The sequence below is a fragment of the Lissotriton vulgaris genome, chromosome 4_1 (assembly GCF_964263255.1).
Source record: "Lissotriton vulgaris chromosome 4_1, aLisVul1.2, whole genome shotgun sequence".
Classification (NCBI taxonomy): Eukaryota; Metazoa; Chordata; class Amphibia; order Caudata; family Salamandridae; genus Lissotriton; species Lissotriton vulgaris.
In genome coordinates, this window is record NC_141691.1 from 2094357308 (window position 1) to 2094379058 (window position 21751).

The window sequence follows — 21751 nt, forward strand, 5'->3', positions numbered from 1 at the left end:
ATGCAAAAATATCCCAGATGAAGAAGTCCTCAAAATACATGCTTTCCTGAAGCCAATATCATACCTCGCTGACACCCTTCCTGCTGCATTAGTCAAACATTTCAAACATATAATCTCTTCTACATGGACTAAAATCATGAACTCTATATCCACCAGCTCCATGCCGACCTCCCTCAAACTCGGCCAAGTCAACCCCACATTAAAAAGCCAGATACAAACCAGAATGACCTTAACAACTACAGACCTATAAACAACCTTCCTCTATTGAAAAATGTGTGCTCTTATAACTCAACAATCACATTGAAAAACACAACATGCAAGATAACTTCCAATCTGAATTCGTGAAAGGCTACAGCGGAGAGACAGTCATACTGCACATCACCGATGACCTACCCAGATCTCTTGATGATGGCCAGGCCTGCCTCCTAATCCTCCTGGACTTCTCACCGGCTGTCAACAATGGCATTCTCCTAAACACCCTTTTACTACGTGTACACATCTATTGTACACTCGTTCATTGGTTTGCTTACTTCCTGAATCAACACTCTAGGCTAATCAAATTAAACCACTCCTCTCCAACAGCAACGCTAGTCTCACAAGGGGTTCCCCAAGGGTCTATCCTATCTCCTGCCTTATTTCACCTCTATATGGAACCCCTTGCAAAGATCCTGAAACAAGCCAGAACAGATTACCATCTCTTCACAGATTACAATGAAGACTGCATCAACAACTTGTCAGCTAGATCTTTCCAGCACCTAAGCAACACTCTTCCCATGGTACAATCATGGGTAACCAACAACTACCAGATGTTCAACCCCAACAAATCAAACCTCTCTTCATTCAACCAAAAGACTAGACCTAACCTGTCTATATCTGGCAGGACCTCACTACATTTAACTGCAAACTATCCATCTCCAACTCCATCAAATCTTTAGGGATTACACTTGATTGAAAACTGAACATGAAAAAGCATATCAATGCGTCAGCTGAAAATGCCTTCTACACACTGAAAAACCTTAAAAAAATCAAACCCTCTATTCACCTTGAAGCTTAAATGGCTACTAATTGAGGCAAGATGTATATTCAAGACTGCCAGCTTAACCCACAAAGCTTTCCACTCTGAAAAAACAATGTACCTCGCTAACAAACTGTTAAAAGCTGGCCAGAAGAGGCCTCTTCTAAGTTCTAAAACTCTATTCTTGAATATGCCCAAATGTTAGAAAGAAAAATCACATACCTGTTCCTTCTCTGGGAATGTTCCTAGAATCTGGAACTCTCTACCACATGATTTACATGACAATCAATCATTCCTTCACTTCAGAAAAAACTTAAAGTACTTCTTCTCAACAAATACCTAAACCCTATCTTAAATCAGTTGACTTGCCTGGATATCCTCTCTCACACCCACCAACGAGCCTGAACATCACTTCCTACTGCTGTACCACCATATCATAACTACTTCTGTACCATATTGTCCACCCATCCTGCTGTATATTCGATTCTTCTACTCCATATGTAACTCCTGTAAATGCTGTGGTGCCAGCACTTTTAAACACTCTGATACCTTTGGGTACAGTTTTACTATACAAAACCTGAAATGAATACCAAAAAAACTAACCTACCTCACCGATAAGCTCGCAAAAGCGGGCAAAAGCAGACCCATCCGAAGCTCTATCATCCTTCTCTTTATTCCTCCCAATTTCAAGACTAATAAATCTTGCACCAGCTCCTTCTCAGGGAATGTTTCCAAAAGAACTATGTGAAAACCATTATTCGTAAACTTCAGAAAAAACCTCAAACTATCTCTCTTCAACAAATACCTAAACCCTCCCTCCCAAATCATTTACCTATGGAACAAAGAAGTTCATCCTTACCTAACATTAAATGGCCCTTGCCTCAGTCTCAGAACTGCATTGACAATCCTTTCCTGTATCTCCACTGTATACTTTGGTTTTATACTGCATATTACTGTATGCGTCCAATTTGTACTATATCTCCAGTATGCATCCTTCTGTGCCCCTCAATTCAGCTGAAAAAGCTTACTTTAGCCAGACTGGGTGGGGCGGTCCGGGACTTTAGCCTTGGGATGGGCATGAAACCTGTAAAAGGACTGCTCCACATCTATATGACTTAGTGTGTCTCTGCTACCTGTTACGGCGGTGCTATCTGGAGGTTTCATGACTGCGGTCCCCTTCAGCTAGAGGAAAATATGATTTTTAGGCGGCTGCTGGGGGTGCCCCTATGCTCTCCACATTTGCTAGTACATGAGGAACTTGGACAGGTACATTTTGGTCCACATTAAACTTCGGCCTATATTGCTATGGCTGACACTATTGTATAAGAGTATGCCAATTGTTAATAGGCTGACTATTCGGGACTGTATTTCTTTAGCAAACTCTGAAGCAATCGCATGGTTATGGTACATCCAATGTGCAATGATATCTTTGGGCTGTCCCAGCCTCTTCACACAGCCTAAGAAAATTGTTAAGGTGGCGAACTATGAGTTAAACAGCACTTTTTATCTCAGCTTTCTGTTGTTAGGGATCATCAGTAATTGTGTGGGCCAACTATTCGAGCTTACTGTTTGATCAAAACGGTTTATTTCCTAGAACCACACCTGAACTCGGAAGATAATATTTACCATCTCCAGCTTTTAACCAGGTTCAGGCTGAGCTTTTTCCTCCCATTGGGCTGTTTTCCCAAGGGTTCAAGGGTTGGCCCGCTGATGGCTCTTTAGGTCCTTGTCAATGTGACAACGTCTCAGCCCAGTCCATGACACTTGTAGCCTATACACTCTTCCAAGGAAAATGTTCCTCCTTCCCATCTTTAAAGAGGCCAAATCTTTACAAGTTAGGCCAGCAACGGTGTTCCTCTCCATTCTGGGATAGATGTGTACCTGTATATACATTGTAAAAATCTGTGGGGCCTGGTTTTAGCCTGTTTACACTACTTGAAGATATGTTATTGTTGTTGGTAAGTTCAGTAATTGTGCATGTCTGCTGCTCCTCACCCAACCACTTAGGGGCTCATTTACAAGGTTTTGGCGTAGGACAGCACAGAAAGCCTTCTTGCTGCACTGCCCTTCTTCAAAAGAAAAGGGCAGGAATGCACCCCATCTATCAGATACGGCACATTCCTGTCCTTTCCCCCTGCACTGGTCCACAAATGGCTGCCATGCACTAATGCAAGCAACCTTGTGCCATTGTGCAAGACTGTCTGCGTAGCAGGGATGATTGTTTCTGTGCAGGAAAGGGCCCCTACCTGCACAAAAACAATCATTGGAGGTGGGTTCCTCTTTCTATGTGTGCTGCGGACTGCTGCACACATAAAAAGAGGAAAGAAGGAGGAGGAACAATGTCATTTCTCCTTGGGAAAGCATTGGAGTTTGACGCATTCCCAGGTTTACAGCTTTTTGTAAATCTGGGAATTAGTCAAATGCCATTGGTGTTACGTTTGAACACCTGCCATCGTAGTATGAGGCAACTCAGTGACTTGCGCTGCATTTCCTCACTCCATAGCTATGAGGCCATGAAAAGCCAAGCAGGGTGGCTATACTTGGCCTTGTGGATATGGCTAAGCCCTGTGCACTACCGGAACTTCACAAAAAATTACGTTCTGGAGGCACATAGGGCTTGTAAATGAGCCCCTTTGTGCCTTGATGGAGTGATATAAAAAGTCTACCCAAGACTGGTTTGGGGGATTGTGGCTGTACCTGAATCTAAGGTGATAGCTTTCAGAGATCAGTCAAAATTTAACAAGCAGGATGTCCTTCTTGGAGCTTATTGCATGTGTACTGTTAGAACTGGGGGTCTCTAGTTGGCTGAGGTAGGTACCTTATTCCAAAAAGGGACCTTTGCTTCTAGTGAGGGAAAGGAGAAACACACTCTTCAATAACCCCTGCTCACCCTCTGGTAGCTTGACACGAGCAGCCAGGCTTATCTCCAAGGCAATGTGTAAAGGTATTTGCAACCACACTCCCAGTAACACAGTGAAAACACCACAAGTGGATTCCACACTGATTTCATAAAAATAGCAGTATCTTTAGCAAAAGAAATATGATGAAACCAAACGATAAAAATCCAACATCCTTGCGTTACTCTGCCCGGCAGAGAGCTTCTGCTCTGTGGTTTTCGGAGGAAAGGCTTTGGCGGGTGAGATGCAATCCCCTAGAGAGGGAGAAACACAAATCTCTCCTTAAGGAGTACAAGGCGGAGGTCATTAAGGTGAAACAAGAATATTTCTCCCATCTTACGACTACTCTCACCTCCCCGAGAGATCTCTTTAAGATAGTTGACTCCCTTTGTACATTGCAGATGCCTGACCCTTAAGTATGTTCACAAGTCCTCTGTGATCAAATCGCAGGATTTTTTCATACGAAAATAGCAGACATCTACTCGGCCCTCGACTCACAAAAGGCTTTAATACCCCCTTCCTCTCCTGGTGCTGTTCTCCTCCCTCTCGAAGCCGATGTCCCTGCAACCACTGTGAGCCTATCTGTGTTTCCTCCGGTCTCTCTCCAAGATCTCGACTTGCTTCTAAGCAAGTTGAGGTCACGGTCTCCTTTAGATCCCTGTCTTCTTAAAGTTCTGAAGGATTGCAGAGATACCCGATTGCCCCCGCTCTTGGACATCATGAAGAGAGCAATGAGGAATGGTATTTTTCTTGACCAATGGAAGAGTGCTGTAGTTAAGCCCCTCTCTAAGAAGCCCACACTAGACTCTGATGTGCTCAAGAACTTTCGCCCTATTTCCTTGCACCCAGCCCCTGCCAAGATGCTGGAGTCCCATCTAAGCAAGCATCTGGCGGCGTTCTTGGACAACTCGGGTCAGTTAGATCAGTCCCAACACGGTTTCAGGAGGGCTCACAGCACGGAGACGGCCTTGACGATTGTGCTTGATGACATCCGCACTGAGGTCGATCAGGGCCATACCTCCCTGCTGATTCTTTTAGACCTGACAGCCGCCTTTGATACCCTGTCTCCCTCTGTTTTAACATCTCGTCTGAGGGAGATAGGGGTAGATGGCGTGGCCTTGAGCTTGCTGGCCTCTTTCTTGAATCAGAGGGAGCAAAGGGTTAAGCTGGGAGACTTTTTATCTCCTCCCACTCCTGTGCAATGTGGGGTCCCACAAGGGTCGGCATTAAGTCTGACCCTGTTCAACATCTATGTGGCCTCACTTGCCAGGTTGGTGAGATCGTATGGGAAGGAGATAGTCTCCTATGCTGATGACACACAGATCTTGGTGTCCCTCCCTCGCTCGGTGCACGCTCCAATTCATAACTTTAGAAGTTGTATGGAGGCGGTTGCTGAGTGGATGATTAACAACTCACTCAAATTGAATGGGGAGAAGACCGAAGTTCTGGTCTTTGGTAGGAACGTCAACATCTGGACGGCCGAATGGTGGCCTTCTTCGTGGGGAACTTGCCCTACTCCTACAGATTCTGCTAAGAACCTGGGAGTAATTATGGACCTTGATCTCTCAATGGCACAGCAGGACAATAGAACAGTAGCTACCTGTTGGGGCATTATTAAAATTCTTCGCAAAATCAAGCACTACTTGTCCCCGCAGGCTCGTAAGCAGGTCGTCGTTGCATTGGTGGCCTCGCGACTTGACTATTGTAATGCTCTTTACGCTGGGGCTAACAAAGGTCTCTTGCAGTGCCTCCAGACAGTACAGAACGCGGCAGCCAAATTTGTATTGGGCGCTCCTAGACTATCTTCTGCCACGGCGGCCAGGAAAACCTTACACTGGCTCCCTATTGAGTCTAGGATTGCCTTTAAGACTCTCTGTATGACTTATGGGGCGCTTACTGGTAAGGGGGCTGAGGGCGTGAGAAAACTGCTGCATCCATACGCTCCGGAGAGAGCTCTCCGATCCTCAACCAAGAGCCTGTTGGTGGTTCCCCGCGTTCGTAGAACCAAATGGGGTGGGAGAGCGTTCTCAACAGTATCCCCCAAACTGTTCAATAGCCTGCCGCTTGGATTTAAATCCCATCCGTCAGTCCAGAACTTTCGGAAAACCCTAAAAACGTGGCTATTCTCCAAGGCGTATCTGTAGTGCTTGTTTCTGGTTATTTTGATCCTTTTTCTTAGGCGCCTTGATGCCTCCGTGCTTAGTTTCGCATGATAAGACCCGTTTTATTTAATTTCATTTCATTTCATTTCAACATATGCATATTCGTAATGTTTCACTTTGCCAGTTATTAGGCCAACAATCACTTGTAGGTTCTTGCAGTATTAATGAGCAGTTCACGATGATCTAGTGCAGTCCTAATGCAATGCTATGCAGTTCGTAATACATTTTGCAATGTGGAAGTAAGACAGTCCTTAATGCAAGTACTAATGCAGTTTGTAAAGCAAGAATAATGCAGTTCGTAATGCAAGAATATTTGTTCGTAATGCAAGAATAATGCAGCTCATAGTGCAAGAAGAATGCAGCTCTGAATGCAAGAATAATGCGGTTCACAGTGGAAAAATAATGCAGGTCGTAATGCAAGAGTAATGCAGTTCTTAATGGAAGAATAATGCAGTTCGTATTGCAAGGAATAATGTTATAAGCCAATCTGCGCGGTCAGCTCGTGCACCACTAGGCCCCAACAACAGAGACAATGGTCAAAAACTTAAAGGGGTGGCCCCAGTACTGCTGTGCAGGTATGGGTCACTCGAGAACTCAGTCTGTCTAACGCGGTGCAGCGGGAGAGAGATCGGAGCACTCCTATACTCCTCCTGCATGACTCCCCAGGCCACGCATGCTTGTGGCTCCTGACCGGAGTCCAAGCCTTACCTGGATGGATGTGCTGCCTCGCTCTCTCTTTCTCTCCCCACTCGTCCGACATCCTGTTGGTTGGCTCTGTTGCTATGCGACGCTTAGATAGACGATCTTGGGCAAATTCCCCTTGGCTGACAACGATCGCAATCCCTTTCACCTTGCAGCTTCCTTAGGTTCTAGAAATCCTTTAGCTCGTTGCAGCTAGGGCCGGCAGTGGTGATCCTTACTCACAGCCTTAGTTACGATGACAGCTCGGGCAACAAACAGCAATGCAGCAGCTCAAACGATGTTTCACACTGCCGGGGCAATGCTGTCACGGGGCACCTCGTAAACAGCACCACAGACCACACAGCAGTCTCAGGGGTGCAAAAGCACATGTACCAAGGTTTGCTGAGACACGGTTGGAAACTTTGATGAGCCTGAGTTTCCACAACAGGGGACCAGCTCTCATCACACCCTTGGAGACAAGTTACTTCACGACACATCACACAGCAAAATCCTTTCAAGCAGGGGAACACAGCACACAGCAAACTCCTTTGTCCTCTCCTTAGTCAAATCAGCAAACTGCAGACCAGCCCCAGAACACACAGCAAGGGCAGTCCTTCTCTTCAGCCTCTTCAGCTGTTCTTCTTTGGCAGAGATTCCTTTTCATCACAAAGTAGTTTCAATCATTTTTCAGTCTTGAGTTCAGTCTTGAGTACAGGTGTTTCAGCTCTCACATTCATACCCACAAATGCGTTTGAAGTCGTTGTGTTCAGGGGGGGCTCTGAGCCCGGTCCAAAGCAGTTCTGGGTGTCTTCCTGCCAGTGGAAACCCTCTTCCTTTGATAGTGAAGTTCTAGGCATCAGACGCTCCGCAGGAGGTGGAGCCATCCTTTTGTGGCAGCAGCACAGCCCTCTTCACATCCAGGGGGCTACTCCTCCCACCACACCAAATGCTACTCCTCCCTGGTGTCAGGACACCTCCCCAGACCCTATCACATTCAAAACCAGACAGTCAATACACAACAAGGCAGAGGTGCACAGGATGGTTAGGACAAGAACCCCGCCACTTCTAAAAGCGTGGCTTCTAAACACACAATTTAAAAACCATCTTAACAAAAAGATGTGTTACTAAATTCTGTGCTCAGGCACACTAAACTCCATCTCTCCAAATTTTGCCGATGGGAAGATATACTGGAATCATGTTACACAGCATTCCACATTTTGTCCTATGGGCAAGTTGGCCTTGCAACAGTGAAAAACGAAATTGCCAGTATATCACTGTCAGGATATTGTACACACCTCAGTACATGTCTAACCTTTCACATACACTGCACCCTGCCCAAGGGAGTAACTTGGGCCTACTATAAGGGTGCCTGATGTGCATAAAAAAGGGAAGGGTATTGCCTGGCAAGAGTGTGCACTTGTCAGGACAACAAGGCAGTTAACAAACTGCAAGCAGGCACTGCGTGGCAGGCCTGAGATCTCTCATTAGGGCTAATTATGTGGGTGGCACAATTAGTGCTGCAGGCCCACTAGTAGCATTTGCATTACCAGCCCTGGGATACATAGTGCACTTTACCAGGGACCTTACTAGTAAGACAAACATACCAATCATAGACAACCAATTACCATACCACTTTATACAGGGAGCAATTGCTGCAGTTCCATATGTGTGCCCTGATCCTCCTCATGCTCCTCATATCCGACTCCTCATCCTAGTCCCCTGCTGTTGTCAGCAAGTAATTATGAGCCTCTAGCCAGGTCCTCAGAGCCTTCTGGAGATCCAACTTCTTGGTGCCATTCTTGGTTGAAAGCCTCACTTCCTTACAGAACTCCTTGAGTTCAGCCACAGTGTTTTTCTCCAGATCGATGAGCTCAAATTCTATTCCGGTGGGTATGGTCACAGACAGGCAGGTAGAATGAGCGTGAACTTGGAAAAAGCCAAAAGAGTCAATTAAGGATAATTTAAAAAGAGATTGAATATGGAATTATATTATTTACACAGCGTTTTAGTGTTACAGAAACCCACTGTATGACATTGCAAAAAATGCAAGTACTGATTCCAACTACTGTACACAAATGTGAGAAAGTGGGTTGTTGGTTGAGGTGGGTGTGTGCCCTTCTAAAGCAGCAACCGTAATCCCTGCCAGGGTGAACAACAAAAGTCACAAAATTAACCTGTGCCCAACCTTCTGGTAGCATGCCACAAAAGCAGACAGGCTTACCTTAACAGCAAGGTGTAAAGGATTTATGGAGCACACAAACTGTCCCTTACTGTACATAAACAAACCTTTTTTTTAAAATGCCATTTTGTAACTTACATGTGGGCTGCATGAAGCAGCACACACATAAGTTACACACTGGCATTTTAGGTTTGTTTATATGCAGGAAGGGACACCTTCCTGTACATAAACAAACCTCCCTGCTCGCCGACACCCTTGCACTCTTGTTGTAAAACTTAGCGCCATTGCAGGGGGAAACGCAAGGCTGCACCATATCGTTAATATGGTGTTGCCTGGCATTTCGGAAGTGGCAGAGAGATGTATTAAGCCAAGAAGGCTAAAGCCTCTCTTCGCCTCATCCTTGCTTAAATACCCCTCAATGTGATCAGTGTAGAATATTTGGTTTTTTTAATAAAAGTCTGCCTATTCCTAAACATTTTGAAGATGGTGATTTTAACACTGCAAAATCTTTGTGGATACCATTTGCAGGGGAAAAAGTTACTCTTTCTTCTGAAGCTTTGTTCCCACTTTTCCCCAAAAATACAAAATGATGTTGTATTTTAGCAAATTTCTCGGTCCAGTCCACGGGAATACTAAAACCCTGACTAGCTTTAGAAACCTCAGATTGTTGGGAAAAAAAGGACGCACATTATGTGTGGATACCTTATGGTACAAAAAGTTATAGGAACCTGAGCGCTAACTACCCCAAATAGTCTAAAAGAGGCCTTGAACGAGAGAGACGCAATGAAAGGGTTAACAGTAATTAGGCTGTGTTATGTTTTGAAGACTACAAAACTATAACTCACAGTTGCTAATCTTCTAGTACTATCAATATTTGTATTAAACATTTGTAGAATAAAACAACATGGTAAAAATGTGAATTTGATAACAGCAGAGTTACTCACCTCTTACTGAAATGAACAACACATATTATATATCAAAGCAAGAGGTTCCTAAAGGGGGACAACTGTGTTGACAACACAATGTAGGGTGCCAAGGGGCTTTCATTAAACACATATAAAGAAAAAGGCTGTGAGTAAAGAAAAGATGTTTGATGTAACTCAATAATGTGCAAGACAGAGCATTATGTAGTATAAGCTGCATAGTGTGGTGTCTTTGAGGGATATGACAATTTGAGTGCTAAGTGATTTTATGAAGAGAGTGAGCTTATTTCAGTGTTGTTGTATGTACTTTATTCGATAAAAATGATCATAAAAGCATATACATCCTAAATTCGCAAATTTAAAACAGATAATTGTACCATACAACTTAATAGATAAATTAATCAAAAAACTGTTTCATTAGAAATATATTTGCTATAAAAAGATTAAAAGTGAATAGTGATAAAAACAATATATCAGCAAGTGGACGCGCACACTCCCTGACACACACTTTTCGCTAGGAGCTTAGAATGTATTAGCCATGCAGAGCCCAGATATTTTGCTACACCACAGACCAAGGTGAGGGAGGAGGTGTCAGATTTTAAAATGCGTAGCTCCACCCGGTAGTTCTTAGAACCCAGCTTTTTGCAAATGGGTTTAAGCCATTTGGTTCTTGCAGACCTGTATGCTGGGCATGCAAAGAGGAAATGGGGGGTAGACTCAATGGGGGCTACACAGCCGGGACAAGAAGCAGCTGATGGATTGCGCCGCTTCCAGGCTGCTGTCATTTCACCTAGCGGAAGGGTCCCGATTCTCAACTTCTTGTAGAGCACCCTGTCCCTTGGAATTTGGATGAAATCAAGAAAAGGTTCAAGCTTCCGGACAGGTTTGTGTTCCAAGAACCGCTCAGTGAGGATCCCCAGGTTAGGAGTGCGCGTCTCCTCTACCTGTACCAATTTCCAATATGCACTTTTTAAATCTTGTTTTGATGGCAGAATCTGATTAGCCCATGCCTCACATCAGTGTCTTACATGGGCAGACTTCACAGTTCACTTCAGAGTGAAGTCAAGTTGTTCACTGTGGTGTGTGAAAAGTGTATGCCCTGATGATCCTTGATGTTTAGTGAGTCTGGAGAATTACAAAAGGAGTAATATCACAGGGTAGGCTAGGATTATACAATGAAACTCCTTTGACCCACTGGCTGGCATGGGAAGCATTGATACTGCTCGGTATCTGGGGGTTACATGGATCACACACCTCACTTGAAAAATGAATTTGAATGCACATGCGGGGGAGGCAGGTTTTGAGATCTGTACTCATTAGGAAGATAACATAAGCTACAAGTGTTATTTGGTATGGGAGTCTGGGCAACATTGTCACATTGGTACGTGTACACTCAGTGCAGAGCAGAAGCTGACACTGGACTGGGTTAGACCAGAAAACCCCCAATCAAAGCCGGTTGGATGGCATGGTGGGGTCAAAGACTAGGGTTTAGTTAGGAGTGGCCAATTAATAAGGCCACCAGATGTTTGCGAGTCTGCAGCTGTGGCACTTTTTTCAAAACTATAGATTTGCTGCTGTTGCCAAATAATCAGGTGCATAGTTTTCAGATTTTAACCACATTTTTTATTTTTTATTGCAAGCGGATCTAATGTTACTAACAACGTGGGAACATGTGTTCCTGTGCAGTGGAAAGTCCTTTGCAAATGTTGACTGATCATGTTTCAATTGTTAATTGCTATATTGAGTGTTAAACTGGCACTAAGAAGGTGAAATCTTTGCCAACAAGTGTTACCATGAGAAAAATAAAAAAGGAATAAACTGATAGTATCATAAAATATGCCACAAGGTGCAACACAATATGACCTTTCTTGCTGCATAATCTAGTCAAACGTGCCGAATAATTTGGTCATCTCCTACTGCATAATTCCAGTGGCCCTGCCTAAAATACTTCCACTCTCCCAAATCTGGAGAGCTAGTTGGCATTTCCTTCCTAACCTATTCTCGTTGCACCATGATACAAAGGAGTGTGCATGGTGCTAGGTAGCCTGTTACACCTTCCTGCACTAAAACACTCCATGGAGGCATTTTCCTGCTTGTATGTGTGTTGCAGAATGGAGAATGCAGTACACATAGAAAGAGGAAAACACAAGGAGAAATAATAACATTTCTCCCTGTTATGCCTGTTCTTGAGGAGGGCTAAATGTTTTTGTGCTGCCCTAGGTTTACGTGATGTTGTAAATCTAGGGCAGCATCAAATTCCATGGGTGCTGCATGGGAACACCCACTGCAACACCCATGGTATGCTTCCTTGACGCAGGGTGAGGGAACACAGGGCTTTGCGCTGTCTAGGCTAACTTCATATCTATAAAGGCTGTACAAAGTCACGCAGGGTGACTTTGTGTCACCTGATAGATATGATTGAGAGGTCTAAGTCACTGGAGCATTAAAAAAAGTGAAGCTCTGGAGGTTCAGGAATTTTGTAGGTAAGTCCTAGAGTGACCAAGAAAGAGTGAGTGAAGGCAGTGAGAGTATCTCAGATTGAGACATTTTGATTGAGTGACAGAAAGTGAACAAGTGTGAGGTTGAGTCACCCTTCAGTATTAGAAGGCACTTTGTAGCCTTCCAAAACCGTACGTTTAGGATTCATGGCATGCAAAGGTCTTACAACTCAATGAATCACAAAAAACATTATTCATTTCAAAAGATGATAACTATAAATGGTATATATGTGATCTACAATAACAGACTCAATAATTTAATAAAATATATCTTTCTTCACAAGCTATCTAGTGTAATATCTGGTAAGATGGGGTAATAAGTGGGTCTGTGGCTTTGGAAAGGTTCCTGGGGTTCAGGACGTGGTTGTAGTTGTTCAGAACTACTTTAACTGAAGTTCTTTTTAGTCACAATTGCTTGTTCCTCTCTTTACTGTTTCCAAACGTCCTCTCAGTGGTAGATTTACTACAAATTACAGATCCTCTGCCAGAACTCTCGATCCACCCGATCCTGCCGCAGCCAGTTATGACCTCCCAGCATCTTGTATAGCATATTGCATATCATCTGAAAGAGCCCCCGGACCTGCTGCTCCCTCTCTTCTCCTGTTGCTCGGTTGTTGAAGGCACAGACCCTCCCCCCGCAGCTCCTGACCAGCTCTTTAAGCTTCTTCTCAGATTTTTCCACAAAGGTTTGTAAAGGTTTCCCCTCCAGGTCGTCTTTCCGTGTAAACACGATCACCATAAACTTCTCAACACCCTTCCCGAAGATATGTCGGATCCTTTGCACGGACTCCCGCTCCTCCAAGGTGAACCGTCCAGCCTGCAGCACCAGGAGGATGGCGTTTGGGCCGGGGAAGGAAAAATTTGAACACCGCTGTAACTCAGGGATGGCCTCCTCGTCATTGACTGTGGCAGAAAGGAAGCCCGGAGTGTCCACCACTAGCAGAGGACCGCCCTCCCACTCTCCCTCCCCTTTCTTGCACTGTCTGGTCACTGACACTGCTGAGGCTCTGGACTCAAACTCTTTCCTCCTCAGGATGGTGTTTCCGGTGGCACTTTTCCCGGCTCCGGTGCTGCCAATGAGGATCAGTCTCAGTTCTGCTGTGCGAGTACCAGACGAAGTGGAGTGAAGAGTCCTGCAGGGTCCATTGTGTTCACAGACATCTTCACTTGGCATGCACCTTGGTTCACCTCTGCAGCTGTCACCTGTGGAGGAAACATTCAAAAGTCAGTCCAAACACTGGTCGAGAGAGAGAAAGTTTTTATTAACAGATAAGTAAGTACAAAGCTTAATCACATTTCCCCTCCTGGAGTTTCCTTTATTGGGGAAACAAGAAGGTGTCCAAAGTACAGCAGTTGGGGGTTTCCCCCCTATTGCTGTGGGGTGAGTAACTAATGTATGGTAGTTCACACCACTTACTGACTGTTAACTGAAAGGCTCTTGTCTCACTCCCTCCTGCATGTCAGTGACCTCCAAGTGCTGGTGCTCAGAAGTGAGATGAGACCCCCTGTGTCTCAGGCTTCACAACGAGGCCTTCCTAATGCCTTTGATTTAACCCTTTAATTATCCATGTCCCCTCCTAATATGTAAACCCATTCCAGATGAATCCACTTCAATCTCGGTTAATATCAGCTACTCATGACTGTCTCATGATGGTGGGCGTGGCTATGATAAAGCATATCATAGAATGATACGGAAAGCCAGAGCAGATCATATTGCCACTAAAATTCTGGAAAGTACTAACCCTCCTAAAATGATCTTTTCCCTGCTTAAAAACATGCAACATGCCAACGAAAAAGTTAACGCCCGATTTCCTCTGACACTCAATGTGAGGCACTCGCAGATTTCTTTGTGCGCAAGGTAGAGACTATTTATGTTAACCTGCTTATGGTAGGACCCCCCAAGGCCTTCTTGAATATCTCTCACTGTCCTTGCTGGATGACAGGTCTAATCCTGTTAAACCAACACTGTACTCTTTTCCCCCACTTTCCCTCTCTGAAATTGAATCTTTATGTTTTAAAATCAAATTGGGTTCTCCAGCTGACCCTCTAAGACCCGATCAGCTTCGGCAAGTCCTCAAGTCCATCACCCCAGTAAGTAAGGATGTGGGGAATTTCTCACAGTCTTTGGCACTATTGCCGGCACCTTGGAAGCATGCAAAAGTTATACCACTTCTAAAAAAGCCTTCCTTTGAACCATCGGACCCGAGTAATTTCCTTCCAATTTCCCAGCTTCCTTTTCTGGCTAAGGTCACTGAGGCTTCCGTGAATTCAGTCCTGGCGGAATTTGTAGAGCACACTAAAACTCTCGACTGAATCGGCGTGGTTAGCTGTGACCGAGAACATCCGGTGCAGCCTAGATGTTGGGAACTTCGCGGCCTTAATTTTTTTGGATTTAAGTGCTGCGTTCAACACTGTTTCCCATGAGATCCTCCTAGAAAGACTACATGATATCGGGGTCCGGGAGCAGGCTTGGGCCTGGTTTAAGTCCTTCCTGGAAGGCAGAACCTTTCAAGTGGTGGTGCCACCGTATCATTCTCAGATACATGCTATTAAACATTGGGTCCCCCAGGGCTCTATACTGAGCCCTGCACTTTTTAACATTGATGTCCAGCCCCTTTTTTGCTGGGTAAGATCAGAGGACTGTCATTGGTGTCATACGCCGATGACACCCAGCTACTCATTGCGTTCTCAAGGAACTGCCAAGACAATCTCTTTAAATTAAAAAAGGACCTGGTAGTTATCTCTGACTGGATGGCAGCAAATTGTTTACACCTGAATGCTGCCAAGTCAGAAATTCTAGTGCTGGGGAGAGATAGTGCCCTCTGATCCGAACAGTGGTGGCTTGACAAACTTAAACCCGCACCTCAGCCAAAGAAGACAGTAAAAAATCTGGGTTTTTGGATTGACAGCGAACTTTCATTTGATGCGCAATCCAGGGCCCTGGCAGGATCTTGCTTCGGTCTCCTAAGAGGGTTGAGGCCCCTACTTGGCTATTTTTCACCAAAAGTCTGCCAAACTATCCTTCAGGCTACAATTTTGTCAAAGTTGGACTATGGGAATTCCCTATATTTAGCCGCCAACTAGTCTTGTACTGCTCGCCTCCACAGAATCCAGAATGCAGCAGCTCGCGCCCTGTTAGCTCTGCTTAAATCATGTTCGGTCACGCACCTTCTGCCTAAGTTGCACTGGCTACCGATAGCGAAAATAAGTCAGTTTAAGTCTTTATGTGTGGCCCATAAAATCTTGACTTGTTAAGACCCACAGATCTTAGGGGATCTGCTGGCTCAATATGTACCGAACCACCCTTTACGATCAGCCAATTCGGGCTTGGTTTGTACTCCCCATTTTCACAGAGCCAGAGCGGGCGATTGCTCCTTTAGAGTTCAGGCTGCGCAGCTTTGGAACTCTCTCCCAACTCCCATTAGAGGACTCCAGAACCATCTGGCCTTTCGAAAGACTCTTTCCAGCTTAGACTCTCTTCTTCTTCGAGTGTTCTCAGCCCTTGCTTATTCAGCGCTGGGACGCCCAGTCACTTGGGCAGCTATGCGCGCTATAACACTTTAAATTTATAAATTGGACGTCGATAGGAACAGCTGCACCACTGTGAGCTCCAACATGGCATGGGAGGTTTTCTCGCTCATATCCCAGCACGACCTCACCGTTGTATATGCGAGATATCGACTAATGAAGCTACCATCATATGTTTTCTGATTTTAAGGATTTTCATGCGGTTAGCGGAAGATCGCATTTTGTATTTTTTTGAGCCGTCACATTTCCCCCAGGGATTGAGACTGCTGTCTTGTTTTTGCCACAAGGATGCTTTTTCCTCAGAAACTAATAACAAGGGGCTTTTTAAGCATTGGAATCATCCAGTTTCGAGTTCTTGCTAGATATCTAGTGAGCAATGTTAATGTTTTGTATTGGAGTTACTTATTCCATATCTCCTTAGTGGTCTTCAGCTAACTTATATTATTTTTCTTGTTGTTCTGACATTTAATAAATATTGCCTCACTTAATCTTCCTTGTGACTGGAATTTCTCAGCATAAAGTGTATACTGTAATTTCTGGTGTTCTGGGCATTCTTAATATTTCTGGCTGCGTGTTCCCTCTATGCTACCTTGTGTATGGGGAGAAAGAAAACGAAATGTCATTCAGTCAACAGCTCTACTTCATTTGTGGTTGATGTCAACCCTTTTTGCATTCTTCAAAATAACATGGCAGATTCAGAGGAAGATGCAACAACAAATTTCCTGAGTTCAAGTATTCCACTTACTAGTTCCAGAATTGTGTCTAAATTATTGGGCAGTTCTGCCCCATAATTTTTAATCCTTCTGGGAAAGGGGTTACAAAGATCCACCTTAACTAACCATATCTCCTCCTTCAATCTCTATGGAAAAAATCCTTGAGGAGATTTGGGCACTTAAAGCTTACTTGGAAGAGACTTATATTCGCCTTCAACAACTGCATGATAAATGGTCACACATGGAGAGTAGGGTTGTGAACGAGTTGACTCCATTTAAGAGGGCAACAGTAATTAGCTTAGCAAAAAAAGGTAAAACCATCTAATAATCTTAACTCTCTTCGCCCGATTAGTTTACTGAATGCTGACTATAAAAATTTTATGAAGATTTAGGCCCAACGTTTTGTTTTTGCAGCAAAGGAAGTTATTCAATAGGATCAGAGGGGGTTTATAGCGTGTCATATGATGTCAACAAACACTTGTTTTTTGATTCAAGATTTAGACTATTTTAACATTAATAAGACACCAGCTTGCATCATGATGGTAGATGCCAAGAAAGCTTTTGATTTACTTAATTGGGATACCCTATTTTTTGCACTTTTTAGGTTTGGGATTCTGTCCTCAGTGATTACCTTTCTTCAAAATATTTATTACGGGGTGCAGGCCCAGATAATAGTAAATGGGGCCCAGGCAGGGTTAATTAATATATAATATATAAATCACAGGACCAGGCAAGGCTGTCCCTTATTACTCCTTTAATTTACTTTTTTTATTGAACCACTCGCAATTAGAATGCGAGCCAATAGGAATATCAAAGCCCTGATCGTTGGAATGGCAAAAGTAAAACTTTTCGCTGATGATGCCATTTTATATCTATCTCCAGAAAAGTCTAATCTGCAGTCAACAATGGCTGAATTTAGGACATTTGAATTAATAGGGGGCTACAAAATTAATACAAGTAAAACTGAAATGTTTATTTTAAATGCTGGGATTGAATTCCAGCCAGATGATTTGAAACTACAAGCATCAAGAACGGATCCCATATGGTATTTGGGGATTTACGTAACGGGCCAATATGGGCAGTTAGTTAAGCAGAATTATGGTGCTTCTAGTACAACGATTCAGAAACTTCTTGACAAATGGACTAATCTTCCTTTAACCTTGATCGGGCGAGTGGCACTTATTAAGATGTTTATTCTACCTCTTTTGATATTTATTTTTTCAACCATTTGATTTTACAACCTGGTACTCAGTTAGGTGGTTTATCTCTTCCAAATATTCGTTTATATTATGAATCATAATTTTTTGATTATGTAGCATGCTTATTATCTAAACAGAAGCAGGTTGATAATTTTTTATTAATAAAATGATTCAAGAAGCCGGAAAGACATATAAACTCCCACAGAAAACAAGATTTAAAACATTGGTGGACTTTGCATATCGACTTCATACTGTTTTCAAACAAAAGTATTTTTTGGGTTATTTCTCCTTAAAATTAACTGAGTGTAGAGATTTAGGTTTACATATTCATCAGTTAAAAACATGGAATGTCTCCAGTTTAGGGACAGTTAACCAGTTTTCTATACTGGATATTTTATTCCTGTCTGAAACTTGGCTGCATGATGCCTCCTCCCCGGACATCCTAGCAGCCATTCCCGCTCCCTACTACATCCTCCATGTAGACAGAGACACGGAAAAAAAGGGTGGCGGCGTGGCTGCAATCATCCACAAAAAATACCAGTTCACAGCACTCTCAACCATTCAAATTGTCCAGACGGAAACACTTATTATCAAATTGGAAACTCACCTTTCTTCGCTGGCATGTGTCGTTGCATATCGCCCTCCATTGCATATGCCATCTTACCCGTTGGAGTTCGCTGACTTAATTGGCCATCTGGTTATCAATCATACCAGAGTGTTGATCGTGGGTGATTTTAACTACTGGCCAGGCGACACAAACGAAACCCCCCTTTCCCGAGACTTCACGGATCTATTGATCAATCTCAATTGTACTCAACATATTCACACCCCCACGCATAATAAAGGTGATACCCTAGACCAAGTCTGGTCTTTTAACCTAGACATCACCCAACTTGATGTCCTTCCCTGTACCTGGTCAGACCACTGTCTAATTAGATGCACACTTGCCGGGCTGGCTGCCCCTCCCACAACTAGACCTAGCAGCATGAAGGCGAGGAATTGGGGCCAAGCCAGCATCGAGTCCTTCAAAACTATCCTCATCAACACTGCCCCGCCGATCCAAGAAACCTCTCTCACACCTCAGGCGGAAAACCTAGCCATCTGGCTTGAACAAGCTAGCAACAAGGTTGCCCCTCAAAAACACATAAAAGCACGCAGGCCTCACGATGCCCAAAAATGTTTTTCTCCCACTCTGAAGCTTCAAAAACTTAACCTCAGACAGGCCGAGCGAAAGTGGCGTAGGAAATACGACCCTGAACTAAAATCCAGTTACCTATCTCTCTTCAAAGATTATAAAGCCGCTGTATTAAAATGTAAAACCGAGTTCATTACAAGTAAAATCTTGAACTCGGCAAATAAAACCAGAGAGATCTTTTCGATTGTCGACGAATTGACAGGGATGGAGAGAGTGTCAGCACAACCCGTGCACTCTCAAGATCTATGTGACAGGCTAAATAATTACTTTTTCGAAAAAATTGATACAATAAAATCCAGTATCCCCTTATCCAGTACCCCAGTCCTTCTGCCTTGCCTGGTGAAATTCATCCCCCTTTACTGGACCATTTCCCCTTTATAAACTCGGATTCCTTTTCCAAACTGATGAACAGGGTCAAATCTGGTTCCCCTCTCGACAGTGGTCCCCCCACATACTTCGCGAAGCCTTCAGCGCATGCCCTGATCCACCCATATCCCTGCTCAACACCTCCCTTGGCAGTGGAACAGTCCCTGACTCGTTCAAAAGTGCAGAGATCCTCCCCATCCTCAAGAAACCCGGGGCGGACCCTCAAGTGCTGAGTAACTATCGTCCTATATCTCTTTTACCCTACCGTAGTAAAATACTGGAGACACATGTGACGGAATGTTTGAGCTCTTTCATTGAGGAGTCTCATTATCTCGACCCTCACCAAGCTGGCTTTAGGCCTGCCCACTCGACCGAGGCAGTCCTCATAACGGTCATGGATGAGCTACGCATGGGGGCGGACCTCAACTCCCCCAGGCCCTGATCCTCCTTGATCTTTCGGCTGCGTTCGACACGGTCGATCATAACATCCTGATCGACCGTGTCCACAGCACTGGGGTTGGAGGACAGGCCCTGAGGTGGATACGATCCTTCCTGACAAACAGACTTCAATCTGTCAATCTGGGCAATTTCTGCTCAAAAAAAGGCAGGCTCTCCTACGGAGTCCCACAGGGCTCCTCATTATCCCCCCTTTTATTCAACCTATACATGCAACCTTTAATATCAGCCCTGAGGGAAATGGGAGCCCTGGTCTATAACTATGCAGACGACCTGCAATTCATCTTTAACATTCAACCTACGAGACTCTCTGAAATCAATTTACAGTCGATCATGACTTACATCAGCTCTTGGATGAACACCAACCAATTGAAGCTTAATCCTGACAAGACAGAGTTGGTCTTGACACTCACGCCCTCTAACCCCTGGAATACCAGCTTCTGGCCTCCCGCTCTGGGCCCCCCGCCCACCCCAGTTCTTTCCGCAAAAAGCCTAGGCGTAAAAATCAGCAGTGATCTTTCAATGACTTCACAGATTAGTTCTGTGGTATCAGCTTGCTTTCTTATGTTACGGAAAATAAAAAAAATAAAACGATTTTTGTCCATAGAAGCCCTCACTCTGGTCGTCCTTGCACTTATTGTCTCTCGGCTGGATTATGCCAACGCACTGTATGCTGGTATTCCAGCTTACCAGATACACAGGCTGCAATTGATACAGAATCAGGCGGCCAGACTGATCTTCCAACTCCCGGCCCGCCATCATACAAAACCTTTGTTAAAAAAATTGCATTGGCTTCCTGTGGAACAGCGAAGCACTTTCAAGCTCTGCTGTATTACACATAGAGCCCTCTCAGACAAAGGCCCTAGGTTCCTCTCAAATCGGATCAAAAAATACACTCCCTCTCATACCCTTCGTTCCGCTGGACAACACCTACTTATCACTCCCAGATTAAACGCCTAAAATACGGTGGCACCCGCTTCTCCACGCTTTCCCCTCAAATATGGAATTCCCTCCCTCTCTCAGTCCGTTCTACTGCTTCGCATCTTCATTTCAGAAAGCTAGTTAAAACGTGGCTATTCCAGCAAGCCTACTCCTCCTGAGCCTCCATTCCATAGAGCCCCATCCCAGAAGCGCCAAGAAACCAATCCGGTGTACGTTGCGCTATATAAATATTTTAACATTAACATTAACATTAACTGGACAGGATGATTACTTGGGAAGAAGTCAAGGCCAGAGGTTCCAGTAATAACAAATCCTCTTTTTTTAAATGTTCAAATTATTCATTTCTTGAAAAGATATAACCTTACATTCAATACCCCCCCCCCGGCAAAATCGCTACTGCATTATTTATCTCAAAGTTGTCCGCAGTGGGTAATTGGTGTCGCTTATTAAATTCCCAAGATCTGTCCCCTCTGGTTTTAAAATGTTGGAGAAAATTACAACTCAAACTCATTGCGTTTTTTCTTATCAAGATTGGCGAAATATATTAATTACAGGATATAAGATATTGAGAGCTGCAAACTATAAAAGAATGGCATTTCTCGCTCAAGGGATGGTATATTATATCCCAGAAGCATTAAATAAAATGTATCAAGACGTGGAAAATAGCTGTTTTCGTTGTGGTAAATCATCAGAAGGGGGCTGGCGCCATATATTTTTTTCTTGTCCTAAGTTGAAATTTTGGGAGAGAGTATTTGAATATTTTAGTAAGGCGATTAAAAAAACGTACAAACCTATAGTAGAAGCTGCTTTGTTTGGGATGACTAGTAGGGAGGCTATTCTTTCAAAAACTGAGACTCATTTCCTGGCGATTTGAATGTTGGTTGCCCGTTCATTATTTGCACAGAACTGGAGATCACTCAAAATACCTTTGTTCAAAAAATGGCTTACAAAAATGAAACGTACAAAGCTTTCTGAAGAAGCTTATGCAAAACGTGTG

The 21751-nt window shown here is 44.0% G+C and overlaps 2 protein-coding genes across 2 annotated transcripts in view; one reads left to right on the forward strand and one right to left on the reverse strand.

Moving 5' to 3' along the window:
* LOC147725113 (GTPase IMAP family member 8-like) overlaps positions 1-21751 on the forward strand; it is a 289891-nt gene that overhangs the window by 51164 nt on the left and 216976 nt on the right. The window lies entirely within an intron of this gene.
* The window catches only part of LOC147725114 (GTPase IMAP family member 1-like), a 53955-nt gene continuing 44385 nt past the window's right edge, over positions 12182-21751 (reverse strand). Inside the window, exon 3 of the mRNA XM_086966545.1 lies at positions 12182-13558. Within this exon, the coding sequence (XP_086822671.1) occupies positions 12819-13558 (740 nt within the window). The 3' untranslated portion in view covers positions 12182-12818. The remainder of the gene's footprint in view (positions 13559-21751) is intronic.